The sequence below is a fragment of the Salvelinus fontinalis genome, chromosome 42 (genome assembly GCF_029448725.1).
Source record: "Salvelinus fontinalis isolate EN_2023a chromosome 42, ASM2944872v1, whole genome shotgun sequence".
NCBI lineage: Eukaryota > Metazoa > Chordata > Actinopteri > Salmoniformes > Salmonidae > Salvelinus > Salvelinus fontinalis.
The window spans coordinates 20,850,923-20,875,424 of NC_074706.1; the positions used below are offsets into that span (position 1 = coordinate 20,850,923).

Genomic DNA, 24,502 nt, shown 5'->3' on the forward strand with positions numbered 1-24,502 from the left:
TTAATTTGTAAACTTGGAAAAGAGAGAACAACCTCATAATATAACAAAGTGTTTTTAATAAGTCCAAGTAAAGGAAGTGGAATTGCTTTGAAAACCTTCATATATTCTCTGAGTAATATTTACCTGAATTTTACCAATGAACTCAAACTCCCCAGTGTTGTCTACCAAATCACATACAAAATTAATACCCTTGTCAAACCATAGGCCTTTGAAAATGTATTTCCTATTAATTTTAATAACTCTATTATTCCAAATCAATGTTTTTTGGGGGGGGGGGGGGGGGGATTGTGCTTGAATATCATTTTCCAGAAAAGTAACATTTGCTGGTGAAACTTAAACAATTTCACAGGTAATTTTGGAGGGTCAAAATCACATTTCATTAGGAATTCAAGTCCAACAAGTTTATTAAACAGACTGTTAGGGATATGATACCACATAGTAGTAGGATTAGACAGACATCATTTCAACCATTTAATTCTAAAAGTACCCACTAACGACTCAAAATCAATAGCCTGTAAACCTCCACGATCATACCCTTTCACTAATTGTGATTTTGAATATAATACGTTTTATTCCTCCAAACAAATCTAAATATAACAATAAAAAAAAAATGATATTTTTTTAAATGTTAATGAAGTCTGAGTTTCACTGATTATATCATCAAGGTCTTTTTTCAGCCTATTGGCTTAGACATTGGCTAGTAATTTATAGTCAGTTGCCAACAATGTGATTGGTGTCCAATTCTCCAGGTAAAGAGTGTCCTTCTTTGGTTTGGGTATAAGAACTAATAGTCCCTGTCTCAAAGAAGGAGGTAAGATAGCATTAGCAATACCCTCTTTGTAGACCAAAAGCAATAACTCTCTAATATCAGGCCAAAAATGTCGATAGAATTCAGGAGTCAGGCCATCCGGTCCAGGAGATTTACCTATAGGCATTAGTTTAATGGCTTGGTCCAACTCAGCAATATCTATATAAGAAACACCAGAAACACATTGTAGAATGGGTAGATCACCACATCAACTGATTAATAGCATCATAACTCAGAACAGTAAATAAAAGTAAATTAAATTCACTACCCATTTAACAAACATTTCCCTTTTCAAAAACATTACAGGCTATGTAGACAGGCTCCTGGATCTCCTCTTCAACAAGATCACCCTTGATCCAGAGCCGTATGTGGGGAAGCTGTGCGAGCTGTCCATCCCAGGACCCATCTGCCCAGTGTGAGAGGCCTGACAAGGAGGAGGCCATGGCTGGATTTGTCTCCCGCTTTAATCTTGGGGCTGACTGAAGCCTGCTTGATTGAAGCGGGGTACATGGGTCCCCCACCTCCCCCGCTGCCCTCCCCTCACCATCAATCTCTGTAGTTGTTTGCATTTCCTAAAGCATAACTTATTCACTTTTAGGTGATAGCACATGTTACTTTGTATTGTTTTTCAAGGATTCAGACAGGAGATGAGTGTTACAATTTGTACAAGTCAATGGGTTCCTGCACACTGTTTGTCAGTTGTCTCACCTTTATTTCTCATGAGTGTTCATGTTGCTCAATATATCAGCTATGCTGGCCTATTAAAAATGATAAAATAATTGTCTGATCAATACATACAATTCTGAACACATTGTCATTGATAATGCAGGGGCAGCAATAAATTGTCCAGTACACTTATTGTATGCTGTTTTCATGTACATTCTCTTATGTCTAAGCTTCTAAGGTGACTCTGCCTTTACTAATTATTGTGAAGTGTATCAGTGACTTGTATTCTGTAATTAGTTACAAAACAATAGATATGCAATTGTGTATTGCTGATGTTTGTCTGATATCCAACAGTCCATGATCAGCTCTGTTGACCATGAGAGCATTTTGAGGAGAATATGCGTTGCGGGCGCATACCTACAACATGTCTAAAGATGACTTTTCAACATTGCCTGCTCCCAAGCGTCCTCAATACTTAGAACAAAGTAATATTGTTAGGCGTCCCTCATGACACCACACAAGTTAGCCATGCGAGTGCTAGCTAGCTACCTGGGTAGGTATTTTAAAATCCAAATTTAACAATTCCAAATGTTGTGTATATTTTGTGGTAACTTGTAGAGATAGAAGCAGTCAACTAAATAGAACTCGGACAGATGAATATTTACCTTACTGAGGTGATTCTATTCTTTTCTACTCTATTTTTTGCTGACACACTGCTCTTTCTAAACAAGTCTGCTCTCAGCTTGGAAGATACTGATCATGAGATTTGATGCGTAACGTAAAACAGTATATTATTCAAACCACACCCTTTGAGCTATGACGCCACCCAATGAGATCATTTCTCTTTAGTTTAAACGGAAGTGAACAGTGACTAAGAACAATTTCCACGTTAGCGTTTTTATGAAGACGTTTATTAACACAGTGGAACTCATGACGTTTAAATGAACAGCATCACATACTTTTCCCAGGTAGTGTTTAATTCTCGTTGGAGACAGGACTTGGTTGATCGATGTTACTTAGGTAATGCTAGCTAGCTGCGAACAATGGCTAACTGTATGGTTTTTCACACTCAAATAGCCTCCATCATGGAGGTGCTAGCGAATGCAGCCGTTGCAGAGATATGTAAACTCGTAGACGACGACTATGCAGTGTTTCGTTTGGAAATGTCTCAAAGCCGGAAAGAAAACAGTTCATTGCGGAGGAAACTACAACTACTTGATCTGAAAGTGGCACGGGAGCGCGCAGAAAGGACAATGCGAGAGCGTTCCCTCGCCAGTCGTCCCAGTAGTGACAAGATCCTCAACCGAAACAGAGGAATGGCAAGAGGTATGTTTTGCAGAAGACTGAGGCTGCGGGGCCTGGCGCCCCGTTCTCCTATGCGCATGTGTGACTTTAGATGTGTTAACTCAGCATTTCCCAAACTCGGTTCTCCAGACCCTAAAGGGTGCAGGTTTTGTTTTTTCCCCCCTAGCACTACACATCTGATACAAATAGTCAACTAATCATCAAGCTTTGATCATTTAAATCAGCTTTGCAATGTTGGCGAAAAAAGAAAAAAAGTGCCAAGTCTTAAACTCTGTGTTAACTAGAATTGGGTCTTGGTCAGTTTTTGGATAGTATGCAAGAGTTCCCCGGATTACTGAGGTATCTTGCATAAAGACAAAATATCATATTCTAAACAGATATTTTATTTACTGCTTGTCCTATTATTTACTAATTAAAAACAATTTGATGCATGAAACTTAATACATTGATCTATAAATAGTATATCAAGAAGTTATGAGAAGTGTTACCTTACATCCTTGCCAATTCTAGACAGTAACAATAGCGTACAATATACTATTTGACAGTAACTAACCTAATCCCCTCTTTTCCCCCAATTACTCTCTCAGGTGAAGGACATTTCACTGGCGGCCACAGGAGCTTTGTGAAGCCAGCGAGAGACAATACATGGAGAGATGACCAACCAATCACTGTTGATGATGGGAGTGGAACCTCAACCCAGGACGTTATCGTGATAGAGGTTAGTGTAATAGTATTACATAAAAATTACAGTACATCAAATGTGGTCCGTTTATTTCAGAAAGGCTCCCCTCAGCTGTTCAGTTGCTTACAAGTACATCCTCATTTATCTGCCATTAGGGAGCTTGTGGGACTTTCCTACAACGTTGTTATCCAATTAGACTCGTGCCGGTAATAACCTCCTCTCTTCTTGTGTCAGCCTGCAGAGGCTGCAGTTCCTGGGATGAAGCAAGAGAGGTCTGAAAGAGAGGAGGACCCACGGCACAGCAGAAACATCCAGACTGGAGTGGTTGGAGTGCCCCATGAGGCCACTGAGGACCCCACCACCGTCCCAGCACCGCCCAGGCCCAGGACCCAACGCAGCATCACGGAGGTCAGTGGAACGCCAAACACTGTCCTCAAGTCAGAGACAGACATTGACTTTAACTGTAACACACAGGTGCTTACATACAGGATTTGACCACGGATCAGACTCAGAGAGGCTGGGGCCACTGGGCTGTCCTCCTGCTCCCGGCTCAGAGTACTTTCCGGTATTTAACCAAAGCCAGAGAACGGTTCATTACCGTGGAGATGGTGACACGTTAGACACTGGTGGTGATGATCTGTCTTGTTCTTACGCTACAGAGATGGACCGTGGCAACATGCCCTTGGGTTTAGAGACAGACTGATCTGGAATGGCTCAAAGGAACCAGTACAGTAGTAGTGTATACTCTGAAGGGTGCCTAGATAGGAAAGGGGAGGGTCTGATTCTAGATGAGGTGACTGTGAAAGTGGAGGGCAACGTTTCTCCCACACGGAATGCAGATGGTCACCTAAGAGACACACTTACATAGCAGAGACTTCTTAGATTACAGGGAAAGCTTAGAGACAAATACAAATGTCACAACCAACTGCCTTTTACGTGCGCTCAGGGATCGCGACCCAGTGTCCACGTTGATGGGGCCTTCCGATTCACATGTCCTTTTCGATCAGGTATTGAACTCAAAGGACCCAGGCTCAGGGAGGGGGAGCCACATCAGGCAATAGTAAAGAGAAACGGTTCCTCTGCATGTTCTGTAACAAAGGCTTCAGCTGCCCTCAGAAGGTGGAGACCCACTAGAGGGTCCACACAGGAGAGAAATCCTTCAGCTGCCCCCAGTGTCACGTGCTTCTCCCACTCGTCGAGCCTGAATAGGTACCCAAGGGTCCACACATGAGAAGTCCTACAGCTGCCCACCGTGGGAGAAGAGGTTCTCCCACCAGGAACAGCTAAAGATGCACCTGAAGGTCCACACGGGAGAAAGGCCATTTGCTTGTACACACTGCGGGAATAGGTTCTCAGAGGAGCTACCTCAGGATACACCAGCAGAAAAACCATTCCACTCTATAACATAGAAAGTAACCATTCCACTCAGGAATGGATCAGAGCAAGCCCTGCATTAAAATCAAAGATACATTTTCATTATTGGCAGCAAAAATATCCACAGATTTCAGTGTTGAATGTTCCTGGGTAGAATATTGCATCCAGATATTGTGTGATACAGTATATAAGGCATGAGTGTGTGTCTATATACACAGTACCAGTCAAAATTTTGGACACCTACTCATTCGAGGGTTTTTCTTTTACTATTTAAATAAAGATATGTGTAGTGTAATGTTCACAAATGCCTATTTCATTACCTCCATTCAACTACTTAATTCCCCCCCCCAATACACTTTTCATGAGAAAATGAATGCAGTTTATCAAGTTCATGCTGATTTTGTTGTTGATGGTTTTCATATGGTGTATTTAACACTTGTTTAATAAACACAAAATAGGTATTTTCATTCTAAGACTTTCATTGACTGCATACTCTCGAGTGCTTTATAATCAATACACACTTAAGGCCTACTAAATATCACCTACACACTAACAAATACCTACTGTACACTTCAAAATAGTTTAAGGTTTGTCTGACTTTTGACTTATCATAGCTGACTCATATTTATCCACAACATCATATTTATGTCCGCCATGATGGGTTTAACAACAATGAAGTCATTCTCTAACTACTGTATAGGACTCAAACATATTGGGGATGGGTAAACACTCCATGTTGAAAGTGTGTTTATCTGTGTTTGTGTGTTTATGTACCCGAGGGAGTGTATGTCTGTGTAATCTGTATCACCTCTCTTTTCCAGGAGGAGGAGTGTCCACAGGTGCTGCTGGTGAAGGAGGAGGGTCTGGGGAACCCTGAAGGGACCATGGTCATGGAGGACAACCAGACTACACCTCCTCCTGAACCCACAGAGGAACCAGCTGAGCAGCACAGGACCACACACAGTCTCACTGAGGTGAGTTCACTGAACTACTGTCTGAATGGTATTAGGTCAGGGTATGTATCCACAAAGCCTCTCAGAGTAGGAGTTCTGATCCTCGATCAGCACTCCTACTAAGACTCTTTGTGGAAACGGGCCCAGGTCTTGATTAATTTTGTCAAAAGGGTGGGACCATGCCTGAATTATCAAACCATTTTAAAGAGTGTCAAGTAATCAAATCAACTAACATGTTTGTATAGTACTCATCGCAATCCCTCATTGCCCAATCAGAAGATGCTCCATAGCAGGGTGCTCATATTAGATTTCTTGATCCAACATCCTCTCACTCTGTATCTCTTACAGTCAGTAGACATGGAGGATGGGAAGCCTGATCTGCTGCTGGTCAAAGAGGAGACAGAGGACGGACCAGAGAGCATTGATCTGCTGAGTGGACTAAAGATGGGGGAGCAAGGTAAGAGAGAAATACGTATAACCTATAGATCCTCAACAGGGTTCTACAGTGCGACCATTTTACTCACATATGCATCTAAATATTTTGTAGTGAAACCTGGAATTTTAATTTAGCATCAGTGTGCCTAGAACAATTTATGATTCTAGCTTTAATACCTGAAATATGTTTAATTGTGCTCCTAAATTTCTTTGTGCGCCTACATTTTTCCACTTATACCTAATCCTTGTAAAAATAAAAATAAATAAAAAAGTCAGCATAGAGTCCTCTTCAATAGTGATGTGCCTGGAAATTATTCTTTCTTCATTTTCTTCATTCATAAAATTAAATGAATACAACTTATGTTGACATACAAAAACAATGAACTTCACCAGGTAATTGACAGAAAAATGTATAGGAGTTCCTCTTCAGTCAGTCAACTTCGGTACAACATACTATGGGGAGTCGCACTCTCGTGACCGTTTGAAGGATCCACAATCACGCCTGACAAGGCCAATGAAATCTGCGCCTCGCTGGAAGCCCCGTCCTTCCACAGGTGATAATCGAGAGGCTCGGATTTATTCCGTCAACTATTCCACTCTTCACCTTGGTGTGAACAGGAGCAATTCACGCTACTAAAACAAACAATTGGAAAATGAGACTGAGGTAGAGCGTGCTCATCCCCCTGGACGTTGTGTGCTGAAGTTTTGTATTTGGTATCGTTAGTTTCCTAATCCCAAACAGTTAATTATTCTTCAGTTTTCTGGAGCAATGAGTAAGATGGCTAAGAAAGCGACCGAGACGACGATGGCTAAGCCGGGTTCAGGGTCACGATCACGCCCCCAGTCATGCGGTTATACTATGCGAACCAGTCCGTGTGCGCATTGCCACATACTGTGTGAAAACTCCCTGGAAAGACGTGTAGCATTCTTTGCGACTTTCCTTTTCAAGAATCCAACTTGGCTGGGACCGAGGTGCAGGAAGCAGAGAGGGGCTTGAGGCTGTTGTCGGAAAAGGTGGAACTAGCCTCCCAGCAGGGAGGTGGTGGTTCGGTGACATACAGGGCCCATGTTCGGATGACGCCATGGTGTCCCTGGACAGCGCCGGGGGTTTCCTCGGGTGATGAAGAGGACTTAGTTCGGGGACAGCCACCTCCTCACGCTATGAAAGTAGCATCATTTTCTGGTACACCATGAGGGGCCAGGGGCTGAGTGTGTTGACCTATATGGACGATTGGCTGATAGCAGTCAAAGGAACAAGCAGTGTTACACACATCGAGGCTAATGCCCTATGTTCATTCTCTAGGTTTTATTGTAAACCAGAAAAAGAGCTGTCTAAGCACATTCCATTCCTGGGTCTCGAGTTAGACTCATCCTTAAATTGCACTTTTCTATCCCCGGAGAGGTTGTCGGGTTTCCAGCTCTGCTTGGCCCAATTTCGTTTTTCACCAGTTCCTGTACGTTTTCACCAGTTCCTGTGTCTACTGGGGATGGTGCTTCTATGGATGGTGGTCATTCCCCTGAGGCTGTTCCAGTGCTGGGTGCTAGCAACACGCTTGGATACATCTCGCCACCTAAACAGGTCAATTCAGGTGTCCCCGACATGCCTTCAGGCACTGGCCCAGTGGAGGGATCCCCGGCTACTATCGCAAGGGGTTCTCATGGGCCAGATGTTGTCCCGCAAGGTGATCACGACAGACGGGGCGCGGTGTGTGAGGGTTACTGAATTCGAGGAGTATGGTTGGTGTCACAGAGAGCCCGGCATATCAATTACCTGGAACTTCTGATTGTCAGACATGTGCGGGCAGTGGTGTAAAAAGTACTACATTGTCATACTTGAGGAAAAGTAAAGATACCTTCATAGAAAATGACTCAAGTAAAAAAGTTACCCAGTAAAATACTACTTGAGTAAAAGTTTAAAAGTATTTGCTTTTAAATATACTTAAGTATCAAAAGTAAAAGTATAAACCATTTCAGATTTCTTATTAAGCAAACCAGACGGCAGAATTGTATTTTTTATTTTAATTGGCGATAGCCAGGGGCACACTCCAACACTCAGACATGATTTACCAACTAAGTATTTGTGTTTAGTGAGTCCGCCAGATCAGACTCAGTAGGGATGACAAGGGATGTTCTCTTGATAAGTGTGTGAATTTTACAAATTTCCTGTACTTTTGGGTGTCAAAGAAAATGTATGGAGTAAAAAGTACATTATTTTCTTTTGGAATGTAGTAAAGTAAAAGTAGGCACAAATATTAATAGTAAAGTACAGATACCCCCAAAAACGACTTAAGCAGTACTTTCAAGTATTTGTACTTAAGTACTTTACACCACTGTGTGCTGGTCATATCTAACGATGGTGGCTCAGTTGGTAGAGCATGGTGCCTGCAATGCCAGGGTTGTTGGTTCGGTTCCCACGGGGGACCAGTACGAAAACGGTACACAAATGTGCGCTCTCACTCTTGTAAGTCACGCTGGATAAGAGCGTGTGCTAAATGACTTAAATGTAAATATAATACATCAACAGGCATGGCCGGACCCTCCTCACCTTGGCTCGCTCCCTGTTGTGGTGGAGCAGTGCACATTTGCTCTCACATCAGGTGATGCATGTTTCTGGTTACCTCAACTTGGGTGGATCTGCTATCCAGGGGGGCCCATCTTCATCAAGAGTGGAGACTACACCCCTGGGTGGTTGCCCAGATATGGGAGAGGTTCGGCAATGCCGACATAGATCTTTACACATTGCAAGAAAATGCGCATTGTCGTCTTTTTATCTGCATGAGGGACCCAAGTGCCCTGTTGGGAAAGACTCTCTGGCGCACCAGTGGCCTTTTGACCTTCCTTTATGCATTTCCGCCAGTGGTTCTGATTCAGCCCACGTTGGAGAGGGTGCGCTGGGAGGGCTTATCATTGATTCTTGTGGCTCTCCATTGGCCCAGGCAGCCTTGGTTCAGGGAGATCATTCACCCTTTAGCCGAGGACCCTGGCGTACGGGCAGGTTTGGCACAGGAGACCAGAGATTTGGTCTGGGGGTGGCCAAATGACTTGCGCTTTCAAACAAGTAAAACATCTGTACTACTTGTGGCTAAAAAAGTTTGTCAAACCCTGACAGATATTCAATTGAAGGAATGAATCCTGTGGAAGGCGAGGTGTACAGCGAGGAGCGGATTTCATTGGCCTTGTCGGGCGTGATTGTAGATCTTTCAATCGAAGTGGCGAGTGTGCGACTCCCCATAGTATGTTGTACCTTGTTTCCCTCCTTCAGGGAACAGTAGTTATAGTCATAAAATGTAACGTTGTCTGCCATGTTTGGAAAGTATTTTGTAACCTCTTGCAGGTGGTTGGCTGGAGGCTAACAGAGGAGACTGGGCGGACATCTTGGATTCCCAGACCGGTGCAGCCAAGGGCCCAGGGGACAACATCACTGAGCAGGCCAGGACTAGAGATGACATAGTGGAGGTCAGTGGATGGGACAGTGTCCTCAACTCTGGGCTGGGGAACAACACTGTTAATAACAACCAGAAACAGAGAGTGGAACACAAAACAACAACTGAACTGAGACCAGGACTGGCTGAGACCAGGGCAAGGCGTAGAATTGGTCTGCGGGGACTGGGAGGTGTCCGTATGCGGCTGAAGAGAACAGACACAGACTCGGCTAGCGATGCTCCATCCTGCTCCTATAGTTGTAATTCAGAGAGACTGATGGTGCCTCAGGTTAACCCCCTAACAGGTGCTGCCTTCAGCCTGCCTTCTATAGGATCCATCAACTGGAACATGGACCCTGCGACAACACAGACACTTCCTGGCCTTCATCCTCCTCACACTCTCCTAATGTTAAACCAGACCTCAGAACACGCCCGTGCCTCATCACTAAATGGCTACACAAGCCCATTGACACATGACCGTAGTAGAGACGGAATCAGTAAAGGTGGCAGCGCCAAAGAGAAGCGCTTTCCGTGTTCATTCTGTGGGATAGCCTTCAGTTTCCCCAAACAGGTGGAGATCCACCAGAGGATGCACACGGGGGAGAAAGCGTTCAGCTGCCACCTGTGCCCGGCCAGTTTCTCCCGATTGTCCAACCTGAAGAGGCACCAGAGGGTCCACACAGGGGAGAAACCCTACAGCTGCCCCCAGTGTGCGAAGAGGTTCTCCCACCACCACAATATGAAGGTGCACCTGAAGGTCCATACGGGAGAGGCAGTGTCCCTGTATGCACTGCAGGAGTAGCCTAGTCGTGTCTAATAATTGAGAGAAATCGTATCACTTGAAATGTACGTAGGGGATGTCTTGGAACTGTTATTTAGATCGATTAGCCGTAATATGACACTTTCATCTAGTTATCATGTGAAGTGTCTTGAGGTAAGAGAGTAATTAACCACATACCCCTCATTAATCCTTTGTTAACTTGTCATTTGAAACAGGCTAGCTGTTCCCGTAAACTTCCAGGCATTGAGCCAACAACTATCCATTTAAAAAGCTTGTCTCTGCAAAAATATAAAAACGAATGTACATATCTTTTGCGGAGGTGGCTAAATTAATATAGAGGAAAAACTGAATTCCCCTTTAAAAAAACAGCCCCCTCCCACAATGGCACCACGTTCAGGAAGTATCATTTGTTGGTGGGGAATTAAATGGTGTAAAGCTAAATTATTCCACTCTAAGGTTCCACCCTGTTAGGATTATGCACCTAACAGTTGTTTGAAAAAATAGCAAATAAATGACTAATGTCAATATTTATTTATCTTTGAATAATATATTTTATGCATATTTAGATGCATTTGTTGCTAATAACATTACAATTATTAATTAGTTACATAGCTTACATAATGTAAGTAATGAAATGTGCATATATAATTGTAATTAGTATGTAATTGGCTAGCAACAATAAATCTGTTCATGTTTTACAAACTCAGGTTGACAATGTTTTTAAAAATTAAATTTTTGATTTTATCAAATTAATAGAAAGTAAACTAATCCACAATATTCATTATTATTATAGGTGTAATGTTTTTCAACCATTTCATTCATTGAACAAAAAATATAAAACGCAACATGTGAAGTGTTTGTCTCATGTTTCATCAGCTGAAATAAAAGATCCCAGAAATGTTCCATACACACAAAAATAGTATTTTGCAAAAATGTGCACAAATTTGTTTACATTCCAGTTAGTGAGCATTTCTCCTTTTGTCAAGGTAATCAGCATGATCATTACACAGTTGCACCTTGTGCTGGGGACAATAAAAGGCCACTCTGAAATGTGCAGTTTTGTCACTCAACACAATGTCACAGATGTCTCAAGTTTTGAGGGAGTGTGCAATTGGCATGCTGACTGTAGGAATGTCCACAAGAGCTGTTGCCAGATAATTTATGTTAATTTCTCTACCATAAGCCGCCTCCAATGTTGTTTTTGAGAATTTGGAAGTATGTCCAACCGGCCTCACAACCGCCGACCACGTTTATGGCGTCGTGTGGGCGAGAGGTTTGCTGATGTCAGTGTTTTGAACAGAGTGCCCCATGATGGCGGTGGGGTTATGGTATGGGCGGGCATAAGCTACGGACAACGAACACAATGGCATTTTATCGATGGCAATTTGAATGCACAGATATACCGTGATGAGATCCTGTCGGGCCGATTGTGGTCCATTCATCTATCGCCTTTACGTCATGTTTCAGCATAATAATGCAAGGCCCCACATCGCAAGGATCTGAACACAATTCTTGGAGCCTGAAAATGTCCAGTTCTTCCATGGCCTGCATACTCACCAGACAAGTCACCCATTGAGCGTGTTTGGGATGCTCGGGATCAACATGTACAACAGCGTGTTCCAGTTCCCGCCAATATCCAGCAACTTCGCACAGCCATTGAAGAGTGGGACAACATTCCACAGACCACAATCAACAGCCTGATCAACTCTATGCGAAGGAGATGTGTCGCGCTGCATGAGGCAAATGGTGGTCACACCAGAAACTAACTGTTTTTCTGATCCGTGCCCCTACCTTATTTTAAGGTGTTTGTGGCCAGCAGATGCATATCAGTATTCCCAGTCATGTGAAATCCATAGATTAGGGCCTACTGAAAATATTTCAATTGACTGATTTCTTTTTATATGAACTGCAACAGTAAAATCTTTGAAACTATTTTTGTTCAGTATAGACTTTAAATCATGTATTCCTTATTGCTGTTTGTTCCACCCTATTGCTTTCATTTTCTATAAATGTATGTAGTTCTGTTCTTGAGCTGTTCTTGTCTATTGATGTTCTGTATTATGTTTCATGTTTTATCTTGACCCCAGGAAGAGTAGGTGCTAATGAAATACCAAATACCCTGTTATGCTTCATTCTATCCTGTTGGGTTGGTATTTTAAAATCAGAATATAACAATACAATCAAATGTTCTGCATATTTTTGTGGTAACTTGTAGTGATATAAGGGGTAAGCTAAACATTCATCCCCCTTTTAGACTTTTCCTAATTTTCTTACGAACTGGAATTAAAATGGATTTAATTGTCATTTTTTTCGTCAACAATTTAATCAAAATACTCTGGCAAAATGGAAGATTTTTTTTAAATATAAAAATTGGATAACTAAAATATACAGTATTCACCCCCTTTGTTTAGGCAAGCCTAGATGAGTTCAGGAGTAAATATCTCTAGACAAATCACATATGTTACAAGGAATCACTGTGTGACATAATAGGGCTGATATGATTATACCCAGACACATCTAAGATAGTCATCCTTCTGAAGTGAGCTGCAGGACAGGAATGCAACTGCTCAGGGATGTTACCATGAGGCCATTGGTGATCTTAAAACTCATTGGTGAGTTTAATGGCTGAGATGGAAGAATTGAGGATGGATCAACACTGTAGGTAATGACAGAATGAAAATATTCCAAAACATGCAACCTGTAAGCAACAAAGCACTAAAGTAATACTACAAAATAAACACAGCAAAGGACATTTTGGCCTAAATGCAAAGCCTTATGTTTGGGGGAAATACAACAGAACACATCACTGAGTAACTGCCTCTTTATTTTCAAGCATGTTGGTGGCTGCATTATGGGTATGCTTGACATCGGTAAATACTGGGATTTTTCAGGATGGCAAGAAACAGGATGTAGCTAAGTACAGGCAAAATCCCAGCGGAAAACCTGCTTCAGTGTGCTTTACACCAGACACTCAGAGGAATTCACCTTTCAGCAGGACAATAACCTACAACACAAAGCCAAATCTACATTGAAATTGCTTACCAAGAAGACAGTGAACGTTCCGAGTGGCCAAGTTACATTTTTGACCTATCTGAAAATCTAGGGCAAGACTTAAAATTGCTGTCATCTTGAAAGATACTGATCATAGGAGATTTGATGTAATATAAGAAGCAGTACCGTAATTCAAAGAACAATACACATAAATACTTCATTTAACCACATCCTTTGAGCTATAACGCCAACCAATAAGATCCTTTCTCTTCAGTTTATACGGAAGTGAACAGGAACCAATAACAATTTCCACGTTAGCGTTTTTGTTGTTATTTAGACGTTAACACCATGGAACTCAAAATATGACTCATTTAACTGCACAGCATCACATTATTTCCCCAGGCAGTGTTTACATTATACATCTTAGAGTAGTAAGCAGAATAAGTGCACTCTATATGTGTCTAGGTCATTAGGCTAAGGGAAGCCATTACCTAGTCCAGTGAGGTACATTCGACGTGCATTAGGAGCATAGGTTTGTATTACTTAAGCACCATTAGACATGCACCTGCATTGGGAGTGTGCATGTTTGTTTATTTTTGTACCATCGCTATGGCCTAATGTTTACCATTGCTATGGTTACGTGATTTATATAAAAAGCACAAATGGATTACATATGATCATAGATATACACTACATGGCCAAAGCTATGTGCACACCTGCTTGTTGAACATCTCATTCCAAAATCATGGGCATTAATATGGAGTTGGTCCCCCCTTTTCTGCAATAAGAGCCTCCACTCTTCTGGGAAGGCTTTCCATTAGATGTTGGAACATTGGCTGAATGGAAGCAAGTCCCCGCAGCACAAGAGCATTAGTGAGGTCGGGTACGGATGTTGGGCGATTAGGCCTGGCTCGCAGCTTGGCGTTCTAGTTCATCTCAAAGGTGTAAGATGGGGTTGAGGTCAGGGCTCTGTGCATGCCAGTCAAGTTCTAAACACACCGATCTCGACAAACCATTTCTGTATGGACCACGCTTTGTATACAGGTGCATTTTCATGCTGAATCAGGAAAGGGCCTTCCCCAAACTGTTGCCACAAAGTTGGAAGTGTAGAATAATCTAGAATGTCACATTGTATGTTGTAGCATTAAGATTTCCCTTCACCGGAACTAAGAGGCCTAGCCCGAACCATGATAAACAGCCCCAGACCATTATTACTCCTCTACCAAACTTTACAGTTGGCACTATGCATTCGGGCAGGTAGCGTTCTGCTGGCATCCGCCAAACCCAGATTCGTCCATTGGACTGCCAGATGGTGAGGTGTGATTCATCACTCCAGAGAACGCGTTTCCACTGCTCCAGAGTCCAATGGTGGTGAGCTTTACACCACTCCAGCCGACGCTTGGCATTGCGCATTGTGATCTTAGGCTTGTGTGTGGCTACTCAGCCATGGAAACCCATTTCATGAAGCTTCCGACAAACAGTTATTGTGCCGACGCTGCTTCCAGAGGCAGTTTGGAACTTGGAAGTGAGTGTTGCAACCGAGGACAGACAATTATTACGCGCTACAGCACTCGGCGGTCCAGTTCTGTGAGCTTGTGTGGCCTACCACTTTGCGGCTGAGCCGTTGTTGCTCCTAGAGGTTTCCACTTCACAATAACAGCGCTTACAGTTGACCGCGGCAGCTCTAGTAGGGCAGAAATTTTACGAACTGACTTGTTGGAAAGGTGGTATCCTATGACGGTGCCACTTTGAAAGTCACTGAGCTCTTCAGTACGGGCCATTCTACTGCCAATGTTTTCCTATTTAGATTGCATGGCTGTGTGCTTGATTGTATACACCTGTCAATAACGGGTGTGGCTGAAATAGCCAAATCACTCATTTGAAGAGGTGTTCACATACTTTTGACCATGTAGTGTAATTTGGCAACATAGGCCTACAAACATTATTTATAATGGATAGCATAAACACAATCACAAGAATGGTTTCAGATCAAACTCTATGTTAGGGCGAAAGGGAGCAAGGACTTTAAATTAAAGATCCAGGCATCGTCTCATTTTAACAATAAATTGTCAAGGTCACCCCCTTTCCTAGGGAGGGTGACATGTTCGATGCCGAAATAGCAAACGGACGAAAGTATAGCTTGTGAGACTTCGCTACGACATTGTTATCCAATTAGTCTCATGTGCCGGTAATGACCTCCTCTCTTCTTATGTCAGTCTGCAGATGCAGAGGCTGCAGGTCCTGGAGTCAAGCTGGAGAGGACTGGAGGAGAGGAGGACCAACGACACAGCAGAGACATCCAGACTGGAGCGCCCCATGTAGCCACAGAGGTCCCCACCACCTCCGCCCCAGCGCCGCCCAGTACCCGACGCAGCATCACGGAGTTCAGTGGAACGCCGAACGCATTCCTCAAGTCAGAGACCAACACAGAGACTGTAACACACAGGCTCTTACACCCAGGATCTGACCACGGATCAGACCCAGAGAGACTAGGGCCACTGGGTTGTCCTCCTGGCTCAGAGTATTTACCGGTATTTCACCAGAGCCAGAGGACGGTTCATTCCCGTGGAGATGGTGAGGCGTTAGACACTGGTGTTGATGATCTGCCTTGTTCTTACACTAGAGAGATGGACCCTGTCAACATGCCCTTGTGTTTAGAGACACAGAATGATCTGTCTAGAGGGGACTGGAACCGGTACACTAGTAGTGTATACTCTGAAGGGTGCCAAGATAAGAAAGGGGAGGTTATAGTCGTAGATGAAGTGACTTTGAAAATGGAGGGCGACGTTCCTCTGACACTGAATGCAGGCAAGACTCACTTAGGACTTGGACACTCACAAGGTAGAGATGTCTTAGATTACAGGGAAAGTTTAGAGACTAATCCAAATGTTGCGACCCACTCCCCTTTACACATTCTCAGGGATCGCGACACAGTGTCCACGTCGATGGGGCCTTCCGATTCACACGGCCGCGTCCTTTTCTATCAAGTATTGAACTCAAAGGAGCAAAGTGCCCAGGCTCAGGAAGGGGGAGCAACATCAGGCAATAGTAAAGAGAAACGGTTCATCTGCATGTCCTGTAACAAAGGCTTCAGCTGCCTCCAGAACGTAAAGACCCACCAGAGGGTCCACACAGGGGTGAAACCCTTCAGCTGTACCCAGTGTCATATGCGCTTCTCCCACTCGTACAGCCTGAAGAGGCACCAGCGGGTCCACACAGGGGAGAACTCTACAGCTGCCCGTAGAGTGAGAAGAGGTTCTCCCACCAGAATCCGCTGAAGATGCACCTGAAGATCCACACGAGAGAAAGGTTGTTAGCCTGTACGCACTGTGGGAAGAGATTCTCAGAGAAGAGTTACCTGAGGATACACCAGCTTAAAAACCATTCACTCTATAACATAGAAAGTAACCATTCCACAAGATAGCTTCTGACGTTTAGATCAAACCCTGCATTAAAGTCAAAGATGAATTTTCATTATTGTTATTAGAAAAGATCCACAGATGCATTCGGAATAACAGGAGTAACATATTTCAGTGTTGAATATTCCTGGGTAGAATATTGCATCCAGACGTGTGATATATAAGGTGTGTATATATAAGCCTAAAAACTCTGTTACATAGTGTTTGTACTGTGTAGGCTATATGATTGTCACAAATGCCTATTTCATTACTTCCATTCAACTACACTTTTAATGATAAAATGAATGCAGTTTATCAAGTTCATGCAGAGTTTTTGTTGAGACGTGTACAATGTCGTCAAAGTGTTCTCACCCCTTCACTTTTTCCACATTTGTTGTTAGACTGAATTTAAAATGGATTCAATTGAGATTGTGTCACTGGCCTACACACAATACTCAATAATGTCAAAGTGGAATTAAGTTTAGACATTTTTACAAATTAATTAAAAATGAAAAGCTGAAATAAGTATTCAACCCCTTTCTTATGGCAAGCCTAAATACATTCAGAGTAAAACTTTGCTTAACAAGTCATGTAAGTTGCATGCTCACTCTGTGCGCAATAATAGTGTTTAACATGGTTTTTGAATGACTATCTCTTCTCTGTACCCAGTACAATTATCTGTAAGGTCGCTAGGTTGAGCAGTGAACTTCAAACACAGATTCAACCACTAGAACCTGGGAGGTTTTCCAATGCCTCGCAAAGAAGGGCGCCTATTGGTAGATAGGTAAAAAAGATTGAATATCGCTTTGAGCATGGTGAAGTTATTAATTACAGTTTGGATGGTGTATCAATACACCCAGGTACTGCAAAGATACATGCGTCCTTCCTAGCTCAGTTGCCGGAGAGGAAGGAAACCGCTCAGGGATTTCACCATGAGGCCAATGGTGACTTTAATACAGTTACAGTTTAATGGCTGTGATAGGAGAATTGAGGATGGATCAACAACATTGTAGTTACTCCACAAAACTAACCCAAATGACAGAGTAAAAAGAAGAAAGCCTGTACAGAATACAACATATTCCAAAACATACATCCTGTTTGCAATAAGGGACTAAATTAAAACTGCAAAAAAAAAAAGGAATCTTTTTAACTTTATGTCCTCAATACAAAGCGTTATGTTTGGGGCAAATCCAACAACACATCACTGAGTACCTACCACTCTTCATATTTTCAATGTTCTTATCCCTTGCTTGCTAGCTAGCCAACTACGGCTAACTTAGTCACATCAAACAATGCAGGCAGAATAACAACAAAAGTAGCTTCATTTACATAAGCTGTCTTTTAGTGACATTTATTTGGATACATCCATAACAATGAGCTAAATGATGTGCGATTTCACCTGGCATAGAAAATGTGCTCTCTCATCAGGACACTTGTTCAGAGGAGCTAGCTAACAACACAGCTAACATAATCACTTCAAACTGAAGTTGGAAAGACTGAAAACTAGCTGCACTTCGTTTCGTTTTACCTGTTTTCTATTGACATTTCTTTGTACAGTGGAGATCAAGTTTCTAAGTTGTTTTGCTGGGCTGATGAGACAGTGGATTGCACAGTGAGATGGAACAGAGCAGATAGGCATTTCAACGTCATAGTTTTAGCCGTTGGTAACTAAAACCTGGAATGCAGTTTTAAACAATCAGCTTCCAGGATTAGTCCCACCCATTGTTTAATGATCAACAACCAACTTGACAGAGCTTGAAGACATTTTAAAAGAATAATATGGAAGTATTGTACAGTCCAGGTGTGTAAAGCTCTGAGAGACTTACTCAGAAAGACTCAGCTGTAATTGCTGCCAAAGGTTATTTTAACATGTATTGACTCAGGGATGTGAATACTTATGTAAATTACATATTTCTGTATTTAATTTTCAATAAATGTGTTAAAATTTCTAAAAACATGTTTTCAGTTTGCCATTATGTTGACAAAGTGTTGTCACGATACCAGAATTTTGACTTCGATATCGATACCAGGTTTAGTATCACGATACTTGATACCAAAACGATACGACAAAAAAAAAGGCGTATTTGCCAAAGTCACAGAATGGCACTTGATCCAGTCAGATCAACTCAGATACTGCTCTGTTCAATCGTCGGGCATCTTTTGAGTTCAATATCATTCTATTTAAAAAAAAATTATGTCCATTTTGAATCAATTATATTCAAATGTACTTTTTTTTTTACCAATCTAACTAGAAAACAACATAATGGTAATCCTATATTTGAATGGAAAATCTGTATTGATACACTGAGTAAATCAAGCTGTGGCCTAGGTCTATTCACAATACAGGTGAATGCATATTATTCAATTGGAGTGTGTGCATGCATTGAGTAATTGAGCTTGTTTTCCTTTCCATTTAGGACTTACTTTATTGGCAACTGCTAAGAGAATATTATTTTGTTGTACTGATTAACAACATTTGCATAGAAGAAGCAATCTCTTCTTTTATAATAGCGTGTACTGTCTAAGAAATGAATGTCATTCGCAGGCAGAATGTGGCTGGAATCTGAGTTTGTTGCTATGGAATCGAGTGGAAACCAGATGGGAGGCAAAGGAGGGGACACAAGTAAATTTATTTTTTGGGGCGAGGGAGACGAAGTGAATTAATAACGTTTTTGGTGACAATCGTCTTTGAAATCAGCATATTTTGCATTATGGTTTGCATATTATCACAAACAAAGAACTAGGTAGTAAATTCAGCTGTAAGCTCGCAAGGAAAGTTAGCTTAATTGAAGCTGGAAGCTACCTTGTCTGAACATCAGATTGTTACCATGGTTACTGCATGTCTTTTTCGGTCTGACTGAAGTCGCCCTACAAAAGATGCAGTAGTCTCTACAAGCCAGAATGTTGAGTAAAATGATATTTACTTACTTTAGCGGTTGGTCCTTTTGGCGGTTGGAGGTTGTTTACCTGATTTTTTGCGGTGCTGGTAGGTTCGGCCATTAGTATTTTCAATCTCTCCATTGCACCCGATGAACAATATGTCAACCTGGTTCACCAACTACTTCTCAGATAGAGTTCAGTGTGTCAAATCGGAGGGCCTGTTGTCCGGACCTCTGGCAGTCTCTATGGGGATACCACAGGGTTCAATTCTCGGGCCGACTCTCTTCTCTGTATATATCAACGATGTCGCTCTTGCTGCGGGTGATTGCAGGAACGCACTATTTGCATTCGAGACTAACTGACAGAGTTCCCTATCCATCCCAGCTGGCAGCAGAGGAAGAATTCACTGCACGGAAGAGCTCTCATAGACTTTAGTTTCCTGGACTGAGAACTGAGAGAAAGAGAAAGAGTCTTGGACAACACGTCTTTTTCGTCTCTATCCCGGCTTCATCCTATCCTAACAGAATCTGACTGGGCAGGCAACATCAACATACAAGTAAATTACCCCATTGCATTATTAATTTCCTCTGAAAGTGGTGCTTTGTATTTTTAAAGTGGTGGAAATCATTGAGGGTTGTAAGACAGCAGGTCTAATTTACAAACCCATGGTCAATACTATCCCGGGACTGTCCACATCAGATGCTATTCGGTAGCCTAGTTCATGTCTATTCCTGGTTGGGGAGCTCTAGAGTTTCACAGTTGCGAAAGCCTATGTCGACATTTTCTCCTTCAATGAGTAAGATCATGTCATTCTCAAAGGTCCTGTGAGTGTCCTGTTGTATTTGTCTGAGTTGAGTACGGAAACCTATTTCATATTGACCTGTGGGGCTTCTCACCTCAATAACTGTTGTACCCCCATTGTACCCTGTCTTATATTGTGTCTTTAACTACCTAATTTTCCAATTTATTTAGTCTAGTAAATAAAACCTTGACTTAATTATTTTTGACATTGAGTTAATTTGTAAGCGATTTGGTTCTTGAGGTTTCAGAGCTCGACAACTGTTGAGAATGAGAATATAGTAAATTGACTAATGATTAGTTAATTATACGGTGTCTCTATATCCAAAACCTAATGGTGCCCGTCTTATTATTTGGATAACCAAATTAATCAAATAAACCTGATCAATTAATGAATCAGTAAATAATCTTGAATATTAATTAGCCAAAAGTCACAACACCACCTAAACTGGTCATTTCAGGTGTCCCCGACATGCCTTCGGGCACTGGCACAGCGGGGGGATCCCCGGCTACTGTCGCAAGGAGTTCTCATGCGCCAGGTGTTGTACCGCAAGGTGGTTGCGGCATGAGTGGATACTACAGGGCAGATGTAGATCTTTACACATCGTGAGAAAACGAGCAGTGTCGACTATTTTTCTCGAAGAATGACCCGAGTGCCCCGTTGGGAACGGATGCTCTGGCACACCAGTGGCCTCGGACCCTCCTTTACATGTTTCCACCAGTGGTTCTGATTCAGCCCACATTGGAGAAGGTGTGCCGGGAGGGACCTGGTTCCTATGGGCCTTTCCCCTGAGAGGGCCAATCTGATGGCTAGAGGTTTACCGCTGAATGTTATTGATCCATTCAGTCTGCTACCTTCCACGAGAGGTCTATATGGTATAAGTGCAAGTGTTTGATCTCTGGTACCAAGATAAAGGACTTGTTCCTTTTCAGTGCTCTGTGAGGGACATCCTTATGTTCCTGCAGGGGATTTTTGAGCAGAGGCGTGCATTCTCCACGATAAATATGTACATGGCTGCTATCTCAGTGTGTCGTGGGAATTGACGGAGCCTCACCGGAGGCCCACCCCCTGATTGTGTGGTTCCTGAAAAGGTGTATATCGTCTCAGACTGGTCTCTAAACCTATTTGCCCACATGGGACTTGCCGCTGGTTTTGGAGGCACTGTGTGCTGCTCCCCTTTGAGCCTTTGGAGTTGATGGTTCTGAAGATTCTCTCCTAAAAAACCTCCCTGCTCATGGCTTTGGCTGAATGTGTTGGGGACTTCCACGTGTTATCTGTACACCCTCCCTGTACTCAGTTCGCCTTGGGGAACTCTAAGGTGATATTGCGTCCAAATGTGACCTTTGCCCCAAAAGTCATGGCTATGTCCTACAGTTCTTTTTGAGCCATTTCCCTTTTCACATCCTCCTTTTGCTTCTGAATAGCAACAGCGGTTACGTGCCCTGAGTCCGCTGAGAGCTTTACGCACATACATTGAACGGTCCTGGGATATCCGGTTATATGACCATCTCTTTTCCCCCGGGCATATAGCAGCAAGGGGCTAGGTCACTTGGGCATTGTTTAAAGGGTTGACTATAGGATATATTTGTGCTGCGGCGAGTTGGGCATCTCCAAACACTTGTGATCTTTTATTGCTTGGATGGCACAGCTCCCAGTGTAGCCCACAGTGTGCTTACGGCTGTGACAGGGGAAGTAACCAGGCAGGACACCCTGTGTGCTGCATCTGGACTGCCCCATCTAGCGTGGTCAGGTCTGAGTGGTCTGTCTTGGGCCATTTCATTTAGTATCTGTTGGGGTGGCTTGGGGCGTGATTATATTTCCCCATAGTATGTTGTACCAAAGTTGACTGACTGAAAGGAAACGTAGCGTCAACACTATAACTATTGTTCCCTGAAGAAGCAAAATGAGGTAGAACACCTGTTTGGCCCCGTGCCGCCCGTTCCAGGGCTTGGTGAAAAACGTTATTAAATTGAAGTAATGAATCTGAGTCTCACGCATTTCATCTGTGGAAGGCGGGGCTTCCAGCTAGGCACGGATTTCATTGGCCTTCTCAGGCGTGATTGTAGATCCTTCAACCGACTCCCCGTAGTATGATTTACCTCATTTCCCTCCTTCGTGAACAGTAGTTAGTCATAACGTTACATTTTCTCTGCCATGTTTGTAAAGTCTATTTTGTAAACTCTTCCTGCAGGTGAGGCGACATAGTGGAGGTCAGTGGATGGGACAGCGTACTCAACTCTGGGCTGGGGATCAACACTGTTAACCACAACCAGAAACAAACAGTCGAACACAAAACAACAACTGAATTTAGTCTCCATGACAACAGACTAGCCGAGATCAGGGCGATGCGTAGAGTTGGTCTGCGTGGACGGGGAGATGTCCTTATGCGGCTAGAGAGAACAGACACTGACTCGGCAAGCAATGTGCCATCCTGCTCCTATAGTTGTAATTCAGACAGACAGATGGTATAGAACAACTACCTTCAAAGTAATGACTCGGGATGTCGGGTTTGAAATGAAAACTTATTTTAGTAGTACTACTTGTTCACGTCACGTTTAACAACTTTAGATTCTACAAAACAATAAAAGAAAGTTGCTAGTGAAAGTCAGGATAATCACTTGTACATAACTGGCGAGTTCTCTCTCTCTCTCTCTGGCCTGTTGCAAGGCATTCTGGAACTTGCAGTCAATAGCGTAATCCAATACTAACCAATACAACAGAAATATGTATGTAGTTCTCTCAATCTCCAAAAAACGAATTCTAATACAATTACATATGTAAATAACTCTAAAGAAAATATCCTTAGATACAGCTCAATTAATTAACTGTAAACAATAACTCTGTAACCCATTAAAGTTACAACAGATGGTGCCACAGGTTAAAACCCCTTAACAGGTGCTGCCTTCAGCCTGCCTTCTGTAGGATCTATCAACTGGAACATGGACCCTGCAACAACACAGACACTCCCTGGTCGGAGGAAAGGAAGGAGAGAGCAGGGGCCGTGAAACTCAGGCATCTTTCTAGATCACTGACGTCGTGATTTGACCTCGTTGACCATCAGGCGCAGGTACCATCAGTCCAGTAAAATAAAAAAGCGAAATATTTAAATTCATGCTCCACATAAGTGCTAAACCAACTGATCTATTTTGTTATCAAAGCTCGAGTTTTGAAATATAATATGGTCTGATTAACAATATTGGCAGGCCAATCATATACCCAATATGCTGTGATAATGTATTAGGCCTATTGCCCAAACCGCATTCCGACAAAACTGTTTGTGTGAGGTTAATGTAAAAAACAAAATGTGAGCAGTAGATCTCAGCTTGCTTTTTGACTGCGAAAGTGATCTTGACTCATAAAAGGTTGGTGACCACCGGTCTAATGCCTAGTGACTGGGTTCATGGAAAGCCTGGGTCTAGCCTTCCTCAGCTGCCTCTGGGTTACCCCACCAATACAGACAGGGTCAGGGTGGACGTTCACAAAAAGAGGTACCTAACCTACAACACAGCATACAATCCCAACAACACCCAAACAATGGTTAGAGGAGGGGGCTCAAAGACTAACCACATGAGGGTGGTGGCTCCTGCTTCTACCTTCTCTGGTATCATTGGGTCACAATGTGGGAGGCCGAGCATTAGGATGGACGCCGACAAGCCGTATGCCTGCCCCACGTATGGAAAGCTCTTTACTGAAGCAAACTATGTGAAGAAGCACCGGACCGTTCACATCAAGGAGAGGCCCTTCAAGTGCAAACTATGTTACAAGAGCTTCTCCTTCCAGAATAACCTTACCAGACATAGGAGTGTCCACAACAGGGAGAAATTGTAGCAGTGTGGTTTTAGATGTACACAGGGGATGTCTGGGAGCCATTCTTTATCTGACATATTATAGTTATCATGTGAAGTCTCTTAGGGTAAGAGTTTAATTAAGAGGGTAATTAACCACATACCCCCCATTAACCCTTTGTAACTTGCCATTTAAAACAGTCTTGTGTAAATACCTGTTTTT

General features: G+C 42.8%; 1 protein-coding gene across 2 annotated transcripts; it reads left to right on the top strand.

Annotated features, from left to right (window-relative positions):
- The first annotated feature begins 1,918 nt into the window (after positions 1–1,918).
- On the top strand, positions 1,919–17,130 carry LOC129841005 (uncharacterized). 2 transcript variants are annotated; one of them, XM_055909099.1, is made up of 8 exons: positions 1,919–2,800; positions 3,367–3,497; positions 3,696–3,869; positions 5,657–5,809; positions 6,137–6,245; positions 9,558–10,420; positions 16,522–16,542; positions 16,755–17,130. In XM_055909099.1, the coding sequence occupies exons 1-8, from the start codon at positions 2,518–2,520 to the stop codon at positions 16,839–16,841; spliced, it is 1,821 nt and encodes a 606-aa protein (XP_055765074.1). In that variant the 5' UTR covers positions 1,919–2,517; the 3' UTR covers positions 16,842–17,130. The 2 variants fall into 2 exon arrangements, with proteins under 2 accessions (XP_055765074.1, XP_055765073.1); XM_055909098.1 differs by having other exon boundaries at positions 2,291–2,800; positions 9,558–9,679; positions 15,634–17,130.
- The last annotated feature ends 7,372 nt before the right edge of the window (positions 17,131–24,502 follow it).

Coding starts and splice junctions, on each gene's coding strand:
- LOC129841005 (XM_055909098.1), top strand. CDS start 2,518: ATGGCTAACTGTATGGTTTTTCACACTCAAATAGCCTCCATCATGGAG. Junction 6,246..9,557: donor ACTAAAGATGGGGGAGCAAG/GTAAGAGAGAAA, acceptor AACCTCTTGCAG/GTGGTTGGCTGGAGGCTAAC. Junction 9,680..15,633: donor CTAGAGATGACATAGTGGAG/GTCAGTGGATGG, acceptor TTCTTATGTCAG/TCTGCAGATGCAGAGGCTGC.